At 42.7% G+C, this 12,823-nt stretch overlaps 1 protein-coding gene across 3 annotated transcripts in view; it reads right to left on the bottom strand.

Moving 5' to 3' along the window:
* Window positions 1-372: 372 nt before the first annotated feature.
* Window positions 373-12,823, bottom strand: part of LOC144268884 (solute carrier family 22 member 4-like) — a 54,035-nt gene continuing 41,584 nt past the window's right edge. For all 3 annotated transcript variants that reach the window (XR_013346863.1, XM_077824176.1, XM_077824175.1), the window contains exons 9-10: window positions 8,813-8,948; window positions 373-5,694 (exon numbers count right to left, since the gene is read on the bottom strand). Coding sequence is in view for 2 of the 3 variants with exons in the window: in XM_077824176.1 (XP_077680302.1) it covers window positions 5,613-5,694; window positions 8,813-8,948 (218 nt within the window). In the remaining variant the exon portion in view is untranslated. The remainder of the gene's footprint in view (window positions 5,695-8,812; window positions 8,949-12,823) is intronic.

Here is a 12,823-nt window from a genome sequence, read left to right as displayed (position 1 = left end):
GTATGTCAGCAAAAAAACAAAACAAACCTGCCTTCAGAATAAGGTCAGAATTCCAAAACCTGCAGAATAATTTGAATTTCACACTAGAGCCATCTATTGCGTCTATTTTCTTTATTGTTTCATTTTTGAGGCCCCTGGGCCCTTGCTTTTCCGCCCATTTTCCTTAATCAGGTTCACAGTTTCAGTGAGTGCCTTCTGCTCAGAGAACCAGTAAAGCTGTGACATGACCTGGAAAAGGCTAGCAGGCAATAGTGATTCGTTAATATGACTTTGGAATATTTGTTCAGTTTTTTAAAAAAATCTGAGTAACCAGATGCTTGTATTTGGCCCTAGAAGCAAGTTCATTCATAGTAAAAACCACATTCACTGATGCTTGTTGCCAATAAGATTTTATTTTCCAGACTTTATGACAGATACAAATCATGAGAAGACCCAAAAAACCCCACCACATATAAACAGACTATAGTTCCACAAACATTAGATACAACTTACATGTGTCTCATCAAGCACCATAGGCAACTAATAATTAGAAGAACCCTCCTTCCCCATCCCCAAAAAGAAAATGAAAACATGAAAAATATTACACTGAATATTAAACTTTCCCTTTAGAACATTCTCAACTTGGGGAACATCTATTTACACTTAATCACCATAAAGGAAATTAAATGGACATGGAAACTTAGTATTTCAGAATGTTTATTTTAAAATTTCATGAAAGGATGCATCTGACCCTACAAATAGATCCATGTAGGCAGAGGCTTTGCACCCAGGCAGAGCCCCATTGACTTCCAAGGGGCGCTGTGTTAACGCAGGAGTGAACCTACACCAATTAGCTGGCAGGATTGGGGCCTTAAGAATCAGTTACACTGATAGTGTTCTTTTAAGGTTATTAGGCCAAAAGACTGCCCTACCTTGATAGTTCTCTATTCGGGAAGAGCTTACCATAGTACTCCCATTTCCCCTCCCCCCCGCCACTTATTCCATGCTAACTAAATGTTAAATGACTTCTCAACCTGTCTAATAATAAGCTGGGGAACATCCCCCATTTTCAAGGAATGTCATACACATATAGGGTTACTGTCCGCTTACGTTATATTTTAAATATATTTCCTTCTATTTTACCATTCTGGATTTTAAAACTCTTCTAATTTTTAAAAAAATCTAATTTACTTTCCGCTATTTATGTTGTTTGTTTGGTTCCTACATTCGTCTCACTTTGGATAATGAACGTCAGTGCAGTCAGTCTGCAACATTTTTCTTTAGTCAGTTTCATTTTCAGGTGACCAATAGACATACTCTATGAAAACAGTTTATTTTTTTAAACATATGCCCTCTGCAATGTTTGCAATTCAAACATTAAAACACCTGGGGTTAGGGGTTATTTTTGGTAAAAGTGTCTTACAAAGTTGAAATGTTGGGCCCCAAGTGAGTTAGACATTGTCATAACCATAAGGGTAGCTTAAAACTCCTCCTTACCTGTAAGGGGTTAAGAAGCTCAAATAACCTGGTTGGCACCTGACCAAAGGAACCAATGGGGAGAAAAGATACTTTCAAAGCTGGGCTGGGCGGGGCTGGGGGAAAGAGGCTTTGTTTTGGGTTCTTTGTTTCTGTGTTTGTTTTCGCTCTTGGGACTAAAAGAGACCGGACATCAATCCATGTTGTCCAAACCATTCTGAACCAGTCTCTCATATTACAGAAATTGTAAGCACAGCCATGCAAGGCGTATTATTTTATCTTTATTTTCTCAACTTGTGAATTTTCCCTTTGCTGGAGGGAGGTTTATCCCTGTTTTGTTGTAACTTTGAAGCTAAGGCTAGACGGGGTTCCTCTGTGTTTTGTGCATCTTTTGTTACCCTGTAAAGTCATCTTCCAACCTGATTTTACAGAAGGGATTTTTACCCTTTCTTTTCTTTTTTTTTTTTTAAATAAAATTCTTCTTTTAAGAACTAATTGATTTTTTTTTCAGTGTCCAAAGATCCAGGGATTTGGGTCTGTGTTCACTTTGTAACCAATTGGTTAGGATATTATTCTCAAGCCTCCCCATGAAAGGGGGTTGGGGGGATATTTTGGGGGAACAGGAACTCCAAGTGATCCTTTCCCTGATTCTTTGTCTAAATCACTTGGTGGTGGCAGCATACCCTCCAAGGGCAAAGAATTTGTGCCTTGGAAAAGTTTTTAACCTAAACTGGTAAGAATAAGTTTAGGGGGTCTTGCATGCGGGTCCCCACATCTGTACCCCAGAATTCAGAGTGAGGAAGGAGCCATGACAGACATATCTGCTTAAACTCTAATAAAATTCTGATTAAGCATCCATCAGTAGCAATAAGGAAGCTGCTCCTCACTGCAGTCTGAAGAATAAGACAAAGTAAAGCCACTCTCCTGTCACCCTTCCAAAAAGGGCTTTGTCTAGACCAGTGGTTCTCAACCAGGGGTCTGGGACCCACTGTGGGGCTGCGAGCAGCTTTTAGAGGGTCTGCCAAAATAAACCAGATAGTAGGGCCGGTGTTAGACTCACTGGGGCTGGGGCTGGGACTGAAGCCCGAACAACTTAGCTTTGCAGGTCCCCTGTGGTGTAGGGCCCCAGGCAATTGCCCTGCTTGCTGACCCCTAATGCCAACGCTGGGTTTTAATCTACTGGAAATGCAGAAAAAGTTGTTGTGGAAGAGGTGGGCCATGGAGCTCTTATAGCGTGTGTGTGTGTGGGGGGGGGGGGAGGGTGAGGGGAAGGGTCTCAGAAAGAAAATGGTTGAGAACCCCTGGTCTAGACAGCATCCTTTTAAGACTTGGAGAGCATTTAACAATTTATAATGAGGAGATCTAGTCTCAGACATCAGTCACTAGAGTTCTGCAAACTTTTAAAGAAGTCTGCAAATACCACAGGCTTTTAATACCAAGAACAAGCCTTCTTTGGCTGCAGCAGGGGCTCTCTCTTGGGGCTCTATTGTTAAAGTACGTTCCACCAAGCCCAACCTGGTGCAGAAGACTGTGAAATGAACTTCTATCTTTATCAAAACTTTTCCCACCTGCTTGCAGATTAGATTTCACTTGCATTTCCCCTCCACTCCCCACACCTTATGAGCCTATTCAAACAGATTCAAAACACCTTAATAGCCAGTTACTAAAACATAATTTTGTCAATGTCTTAAAGAAAGACTTCCTTTCACAAAGTTTTAATACACATAGGAGACGTCACTCTTTTCAGTTATAGTCCACAGAGAAAGTAGGTTATATAATAAGTCAGTGCACATTTTTATTATAATAAAGAAAAACAAGCTAATGGCAACTGCCACACTTTCATCCATACTTCAGCAGCTCCAATAAGCCAGCTTCAGATCTTGCTGAGGATAGATTATACAGAGACAGCAGGGTATATGCGATTATCTGTGCACAAGAGGAATAACACAGCTCCCAGCAAAGTCAATGGGAATAATCCTCTCCTTCCCCAATCCCAAAGCACTGCTTTACAAGTGGTACCCTGACTGCTCATAAATATACAGCTCCCATATTGAGCCCCAACTTATAACTCATTTGAAAAATGTTACAATTAGGACTGTATTTGACAGACAACTTACCATGAAGACTGCAGTGCTAGGCCAAACCAAGTGTTTGTTAAAACTTGTACAGCAGCATTTTAAGCCTATGCAATTCTCTTAGGAAGGCTTTACAATTTAAGAAAAAATAAATAAAATAATAGTGCCAGAAACTGGAGTTTTTGCTCCTCTTGATCCCTCCATAGATTCACACTCTGTGGATTTCTTCAGGCATCACTGTTCAAACCTGGGAGAGATTTATTAGAAGACAGAATGTCTTCTTGCAAATGCTCCATTGGGTGAAGTAACTCCTTTTTTGCTAGGTATAGACACAATTTAAAGTCCTTGTTAGAACAATTTCACAATCTTCTGAATACAGTCCCCTAACGTCAAAAACATTCTCATTAAAAATAAAGCTGCTAACACTTAAACTATATGAGATGTAGCAGTGCTACAAGCCCAGGAAATGGACTGATAAGGACAAGCTGTCAAAAACACAGACAAACTTGTTTGGTTTTTTTTAATTAAAAACATGGAAAATTAAGTTTTCTGGGATCCTGAGAAGTTACAGGAGTATAAAAATATTTCAATTGGTTTCAGAAATATCCAAGTCTCTGATCACATAAAGGAGAATAAGTACCGCCTTTTTTATAGAAAGTATCTTCATAAAAATATGGCCATGATATACCAAGCCCAATCCCCATATCTCATGTAAACAGCTCCATGCCATGCTAATATCAAGGGTTGGATGAGAATGTTAACTGAAGTAATCTAAACAGTTATTCTACATGTTAGACCAAAGGGAATTTCCTCTATATTAAAAAAAAAAATATCAGCTATATCAAATCTTTAAATATTGCAAATGCCTTATTAAGAAAACTCTGTTTGAAAAGAGATGAGATAGCAGCAATGGAACAGAACCCTGGCCCAGGACAATGGCTGCCTTGCGCTACACTATCAATATGGCAAAACCATTTATGCAAAAGAAAGGTTTGATTTTCAAAGCCAGAGTCTTTCAGCCTGAAACAAATAGTCTTTTGCACTTACACTGAATTTCTGTTTGAATACCTTTGCCCGATAGATTCAGTTTCATAAATGGTTGCTGCTCTGCCATTACCATGTGCTGTGTTGCACTTGTGTCTCAGCCACAACTGGCTTCAACGTGAAAGCAAAAGATTCATGAAGCCCAGAGGGCAGTGCATGCCAGTTACACAATTTAAACAGGTGAGAAGTTATGAAGTTTCTCTCTTTGTTTAAACTTACTAAGGTGAAATTCACTCCTGTGCCGAGGGCCAGCACAAGACAAATACAGCACTCAAATTCCCCTTAAGCTTTCAGACTGAGACTTAAATGGCGCATACTCCTTTTGTTGGTCCTCTGCACAGTAGGGGAATGTGACCTTCGGAATAATGATTAGCCATTATCAATCCAGCAGGCTAGACAGATTTAATCTGGCCACAAAGTACATATGCAACTAAAATATCGTTTTTGTTAAGAAAGCATTATAACACTGTTTTCTTCTACCACAGTATTTGTTCGAAAGCCTGTAGTGCCGGAACTAACAGCAGAAGTATAAAGTGTATTGCACTGTAAGCAGCGCTTCACTTGACTCTTCATCTAATATTGGTTTTGGGGTTTTTTTAATATTCATTTAAGCATTAAGACTTTGAAATAGTTCTCATTTGAAAATACCGGTATTAGAATCTTGAACTACTTTGGTATTTCAATTCACGTTTAAGCAGCTTTTGAGTGCAAGATTCCACTGAGTCAGCGCTGTGACTGTTCCTAATGCTCTTTTATAGCCTGATTTTCAAAAGGGTGCTGAGTGCTCATAGCTCCCTAGTTAACAGAAGCTACAGCTTATCAAAACCGCTGAAAATCAGGTCACTGAGGATAAATTATGGGGAATCCTATGGAAATAGATGGCATCTTCACAGCACTATATTTAGTACAATAGTACTGTAGATTGTAGGTTTGGAACTATGTGGCACCAGTAGTTTTGACCCAGGATTTTTTTCTGGTAGGAAATGCATTCAGCAGTCCTTCTTCTTTTTCCAGCCCATCAGGAGATGCAGAGCCTTATCATAGCGGTGTTATCTGAGTCTTGGAGTCTTCAATCTTCTTTGAACTCCTTATGTGTTTGGTGTGTTGTCTGTTTCTGAATCTGAAAATGAATAAAATTTGATGGCTACAGAACATTTTATAGGAACCAGACATGACACATTCTGCTCCCAAGCGAAACGGCTAAAATAACCGAGCTGCACCACTGAAAACGGCTTCCGATATAAAACTGCAGAAAAGCCGACTACACTGGAATGTGATGCTCTAGAAGGGACCCTCTTCTGGACTGAAGAGATGAGAAAATGAACAACATTTGCGACACTGCGTGTCAACACTCACTGGTCCAATGGAGATCATTTCATCCACCCACACAAAGAGCATGTGTTTAGGAAGTGTGTGCATGAGACTCATGGCAAAATTTCTACCGTGCCCCGTATTTGAAGTTCAGGTTTTATCAATTTAAGAACTTACAAATCACTGATCAGACACTGAGGAAACCCCTAACAGTCACAAGGAGCAGCAGACATTTCCTCAGGAGCACCTCATTCCCCAAGAATTACAGGCCCTTATGCCCATCATGGGTAGGCTTTTAGAGGCAGTTCCAGCCTTCTCCAAATAGTTATTGCTCTTAAGTGCAAATCTGCCCACAGCGCTGAGCCAGAATAACATGGCTGTGTGGTAGGGGAGTAGCACCGTGGCTACCACAGTCCCAAAGGCAAAGGCCCACTCTTTCCCTGGTGGTGGAAGGAGGTAGAAAGAAAATGGCCAGCACATATGCATAGATGGGTTCACCTCAGATGTCCCCTCAACTGCAGCATATTGGAAACCCTTTGGTGGAGCACAAGAGGTTTATATCTGTCCAGGCTCATCAGTTTTCCCCTACCTTCAGCCTGCACAGCAGAATTACATGCATCCAGGGCTCTCTTCACCCATTGGGGAAGGAAGACAGGATTTGCCTCTTACAATGTTACAATTGCAAGATGCACAAGTACAGTCACTTAAAGCACAAGCCACAATACACAAAGTACAGTCCTACATCTCTCTTCAGGGATAGGTACGTTGCCTCACCACACAGCCCCTTTTCCCCATCCCCACTGGCACCTGCTGCGGCAGAGCACTATATTAAGTATCGGTGTCTCATTGGAATGCTAGGAGTTCTGAGAACGGACTGCCCAGTATGTGGGCAGCTCTGCAGATGCATTGCAATCACATGGGCAGTAGGTTAGGGTAGTACTTAATGGTCTGATGGGAAACAGTTACAGAATAGCATTCTGTAACTACCTTATTTTAATCACAAACCGTCCCTGTAAAACAGTTATAACAAACATTAGAACCAACTGGAGATACTATGTGCCAAATCTCCACACGTGTGCATGCATGCATAAGATTTCAGTGGACATGTTTGTACAGGGTGACCCAAACAGCAGTGTCCAGTGTAACAAGAGAGCACTGCATGTTCTTAATAACTACATGAAGGAGCTTCAGGGGGTGGGAGTGGTGGGTAATCTGTCTCAGATTATACCAGCAGCTCTTTATCCACCAAAAGAAAAGAACTATAAATGCTGAAATCCTGTTTTCATAGTAGAGCCCAAACCCTTTCTATTCAAAGAACAAAGTGCTATTTAAATGAAACAAGAACAATCCTATTAAATGAATAGCCTTTCTATATACTACAAGGGAAAATACAAAAACTTGGTAATGTTCTCTACACAGGATTGTGTGCTAACTCACCCACCTTGTCTCTCTAATATACACATGATCTAATTAATACAGCACCCTTGTGAGGGATGAAAATATTATCCCTATTTTAAAGATGCAGGGAAAGGCACCTAGAGAGGCGTGGTGACTTGCCCTAGATGATGCAAAGCAATTCAGCGGTAGCAGTTGGAACACGCCTGAGACTCTATCCTGATTTCAATGAATCCAGCTCCCAACCTCTTATTCCAAACCCTGCCTCAAAACAGACTTCAATTAAAAAAAAAAAAAAAAAAAGCTGGTATCCACCTATCTTAAAAAAATCATCTCAGACAAAACCGTCCTCCTGGGACATTCTGGGTTGTTCATCTATTTAAGCAAAAGTACCCCAGCAGGGGACCCCATTTACTTCTGTGTCTTGTACACCAGGAGGCCCCCCGCAACATGCTATGGAAACTCCCCAGCCTGCCTGTTCCACAACAACTCTTTCTGTATTTCCAGTAGATTAAAAGCCAGGGCTGACATTAGGGGGTAGCAAGCAGGGCAATTGCCCAGGGCCCCACACTACAGCAGGCCCTCAAAGCTAATTTGTTTGAGCTTCGGCTTCAGCCCAAGGCTGCGGGGCTCGGGCTTCAGCCCCAAGCCCCAGTGAGTCTAACACTGGCTCTACTCTCTGGTTTATTTTGGCAGACCCCCTAAAACCTGCTTGTGGCCCCGCAGTGGGCCCCGGACCCCTGGTTGAGAACCGCTGTTGTATAGCACCTGACACACTGGTTGTGCTTCCATAATGAATATTAACCCCACAGCTCAGGCATTCCTGGCTTTGAGTTCAATCCACTGGGCCGTGCTGCCCACAACATACAAGAGAAAGTTCGGTCTGTTAAACGCTCTGTGTACTAAGCCCACTAATAACAGTGAAGACCTCTAATGTACTGGAGCCATTCAGGATAACATTTCAAGAGAGGACTCTGATTTCTGAGTGCTTATCTCAAAACACTGTTGGTGTTGTTTCCAAAACGTCTGAGCACACACACACACACACACGGATTTCAGTTGGGAGTCACGGTTGCTCAGCAATTCTGAAAAATCAGTCCCAATGTGTATCAAGTCAGGCACTAAAAATCAGAGGCCACTTCTGAAAGGTTTGGTCTATTGCAGCAGTTCTCAAACTGTGGGTCAGGACCCCAAAGTGGGTCACCACCCCATTTTAATGGGGTTGCCAGGGCTGAATTAGACTTGCTGGGGCCCAAGTCCCACCGCCCCGGGGCCAAAGCTGAAGCCTGAGAACTTCAGCCCGAGAACTTCAGCCCTGGGCAGCTGGGGCTCTGGGACTTCGGTCCTTTCTCCTGGCATCATGTAGCAAGTTTTGTTGTCAGAAGGGGGTCGCAGTGCAATGAAGTTTGAGAACCCCTGGTCTATTGGAACAGACCTGTAAAATACTCATTTGTTGAGTGTAATGAGGAGATGATATTGAATTGGTTGTGGCTGTATGTTTCAGATCTATGGAGTGAATGAAATCCACTTACCCTTTTACTCTCAGCATCTGGTCAAAGGTCTCAGGGAGAGGATTTCCAAAGCTTTCTGGGAGAAACAGGGTAAGGATCCCTATCAGCACAGTCAGGCTTCCCATGAGAATGTAAGGCAGGAATCGGTCATAGGCACCTGCAGAACACAGGACATGGCAACATTAGTTATACACCAACCATCACAACGAGCTCATAGATGGAATAAATATTCAGGATACCACTATATTGTATAATTCACTTTGCATAATTTGTTAGCCAATATTTCCACCTAGAAGTCAGCACAAGTGAATCCCAAACTGGAGTTACTTATGTACCTGCCAATCCTGTCCAAAGGGTTTTTCAATTAAAAATATGCCAAACTGTAATAGGGGATGATCACATCTCATAAGGTGTTGCCAGTTACTACTCTGGCACGAATTGTGTACCATTTAACAGCTCCTACATGTTGCTTCTTCCATGTAGGATAACAAATGTCTTGGCGAGATAAACACAATTGTACCACTGCTGGAGGAAGTGAGCCTTCAGTCGTTGTTTTTATTTGGACTCAAATCTTAGCCTCACAATAAAACTTAATTAAATACAAATTAAACTTCCTCCACTAACAGCACATTTACAAAAACTTGATTAGAAGTGGGGAAAGCAACAGGCCTCCTGTGACAGACGGTGCCCTTGGTCTAGGCAGAATCAAGTTTGGGACTGGAAAGTTACTAGTATTGCCAGAAGCCTTACAATTGTGCACAAGTGTATGGTCAGGATGCAAAATCTGCAAACCACAATAGCACAGAACATTAGAGATCTTTCAGAAAAGGTGCAAACCAAGGAACCAGAGAGTATCTTACGTAGAATACATGTATTCTGGACACGACAGTATTATTTCGGATTGAAGTTATACCCGTAGACTTTATGATGTAGAGAACAAAGCTAGGATTAACCACCAAAGATCTCTGATATATCAGAGGGAGCCAAAGTTTGTGCTTTGATCTCCATCTTCATTCAATAACTTGCTAAACTATATGGTCCTAACTTGGCTGAAGCAAATATCAATAGCTCACAGCATTCTCCTAAAACTTACCTTTTCCTATTTTAAATGTGTGTGACTTCCTCCATTAGTGTGCCACGGTCCTGAAAGCAGGCCCATCGGACATTGAATACAAAATATGAGAAAAATCACATTTTTTCCTTACTATTTGAATAACCTCTGCATTATTATTTATGATTTTTGCATTGCATTAACATTCAAGGATCCCAAGCAGGATCAAGGCCACACTGCCTTATGTGCTGAACAAACACAGAGAGATTGAAATAGAGGGAACCTTTTTTATTACAAAGAACAAACAGAAATCCTGGCCACAAGCTATTAGTTTTGTGACTGTAATAGCTGTGAAAACTTTAGATGAGAGAATCACATGATGTTAAATGATTTGAAAATTTTTCCATGTTTAAACACATAGATGACACAGTATACGTGCAGTTCTCCTTTCACTTTCTCTATCATCATAAATCAGGATTAATTCCCTTAAAATAAATGGAGTTACATTGGTTTAAAAGCCATAATGTTTATACGTGAGAACATAGAGCAATAGAAAATTTATTATAGGACCAGCTGGGTCATCTGATAATTCCCATGGCAAGATCCTGTTTTTCGTTGTTTATAGCTTTGCCAAAACGTAACCTTCCATGCTGAAGTGTCTGCTCAGGCTGAATTATTCATTATTATTATTTTAACGTTTCACCAAAGATGGTTCAGCTATTTCAGAGATTAGGGAAACATAAGTTGTTTTGCCCTTGTTAAAAAGGTTAATGCAATTGTTTTGTTAGGAACCTTTGCCATCTCTGAGGGGCGGTGGAGGGGGAAAAGACGAGAAGAGAGTGTGGTCATCCTCATGTCCAGAACATGCCTTTTGCCATCCCAGCAAATAACCACCCAAATTTGGCCTAGTTATAAGCCTCTGGAAAACACCTGCAGGTTACATATGCTCAGTGGAGTCTTGCTAGAAGCAGCTAAACCTCTGAAGATTCTGTCCTCCCTCAGTATGCTCGAGACTCTCTCAGCTCCTACCTGTGACAGACTGCATGTGGTCCATCCCCGCAGAGCAGATGAGCACGTTCCAACCCAGGGCTACAGTTGCTGAAAAGAATTTGCCCTGTAATGGCTGCTCATAGTTAGAGTGGGGCCAGGTGTTGGTACTGAGAGCAGGGAGCCTGTCTCTCCTGTGCTCTCAAGAACTCCCCTGCTGGCACTCAGACAGTGTGGAGGAGGAAGCTGTCTGATTGGAATGCATAGGGGACAAAAGCAGGATAGAGGAAAAGGGAAAGGAGAAGACTTGGACAAGGCATCTGCTGAGATCGGGCCTGTGCAAGGAGCCTGGAACTGGAAGCTGGGGAAGGGAGACTGGTACTAGTTGGGCAAGGAGACTTGGACTGGGAACTGCGCGGTACGAGGGGGTGATACTGGGAGCCGGGGGGAAAGCAGGGGAGGAGGACACAGATTGGGTGAGGAGCTGGGGGGAAGAGTGGGACTGGAACAGGGAGCCGGGAAGGTCGGGGGAGGCAGAGACTGGATGAGGAGTCCATGGAGGGAGACTGGGAGTCAGTGGGATGGGAGGGGAGAGACAGATTGGAAAGGGGATATCACACAGGGGCCCATTGGTGCCAATTGGCAAAGGGGTCACTGTTCCGTACAAGCAACTCGTCTCAGACAAGACAAACTCATTACATCTAACACATTGGCTTCATGATAGTTATCCATAAAGGGTAGCATGTGAGGTCTCTGCTGAAAGCTTGTAACTTATCAATACATGCACGTATGGGTAACAGTTAAGGAATAATGTTACTATATTTAAAATTATACCCTTATGGTCTTGAAGTGAAAGTGAGTCACCAGGGAATGGTGCTGGCCCATTCAAGCGGGAGGAAGCTCTCACCTCCCTCTGGCTAGCTGATTACATAATGTTTTGCTCAGTGGTTTATCTTTGCACCAACCCAGAAAAATTAAACATCAAAACCACTTGGAAGTGAGAAGGAAAGACAGGGGAGTGAGGGAGCGCCCTGTCTGTGAATATAGACTGATTCAGTATATCACAGGGTGGAGAAAGACATTCTACATCCGTCCACTGAGGAGGTACCTGGATGAGTGGAGGTGCTTTGTGAAAAACTGGGTCCTAGCTCCTTGGGATTAGCCAGCGCTGCAAAAGACTGAACTTTGGAGTGAGAATCTACTTTATTAGCTAGGACAGGTAACTACGAATAAGGGCAGGCCCTACTTCATGTTTTATAATTTTGTTTCACATGTAACCATTTGTTTCCCTCACTCCACTTGTTTCTGTTTAAGAAAAAAAAAGAGATTCAAATAAATTATCTTTTGTGTTACTACCATTGAACAAATGCTGTGTGTGATACAGGAGCCATGGGCTAAGTGAAAACTAGTAAACTGGGAAACACTGTTCCAGATGATCTGGGATTTCTGTGGATATCCAGTGATTAGGGGCTCGACTCCCCAAGGGGGGAACTTGAGGGATGCAGTGCATCTACTGTCAATCTGCAGGGCAAAGGCAGGGCTGGTGTAGCGCAGAGGAGAGCACTCATGTGCCTGACAGGCTGGTTGTGTTAGGGAGCTAATATTCGACTGGCACAGGCACTGGAGAAAGCTGGCAACAAGGTGACTCACAGCCCTGCGTGCCCTGAGAAGCCGAACTGGGACTGACTGAGCAAGGAGACTCTGACTGGCTGGGAGGGGCGGGGGTGACTATGACTGGGTGGGCAAGGAAACTGGGACGGGGTGAGACACCTGAGGAGTACGGACAGTGACTGGGTGGGGCTTAAGAATGGGACTGGGACACGGAGCTAGGAGTAGTGAAGAGACCAACTGGGACAGGTTGGAAGGGATAGGGCAGGAGGGGGGTCAAGCTTGGGGGAAAATGTGCACAAGGGTCCATATCTATTTCATTCCTGTTCAGAATCTGGAATGGAAACCAAGATTCCGGAGTCTCACCATTTCTCTGCTACCTGTGA

Source organism: Eretmochelys imbricata, chromosome 8 (genome assembly GCF_965152235.1).
Source record: "Eretmochelys imbricata isolate rEreImb1 chromosome 8, rEreImb1.hap1, whole genome shotgun sequence".
Classification (NCBI taxonomy): Eukaryota; Metazoa; Chordata; order Testudines; family Cheloniidae; genus Eretmochelys; species Eretmochelys imbricata.
Note: the sequence above shows the minus strand (reverse complement) of the source record. Positions and strands in the feature narration are given on the sequence as shown.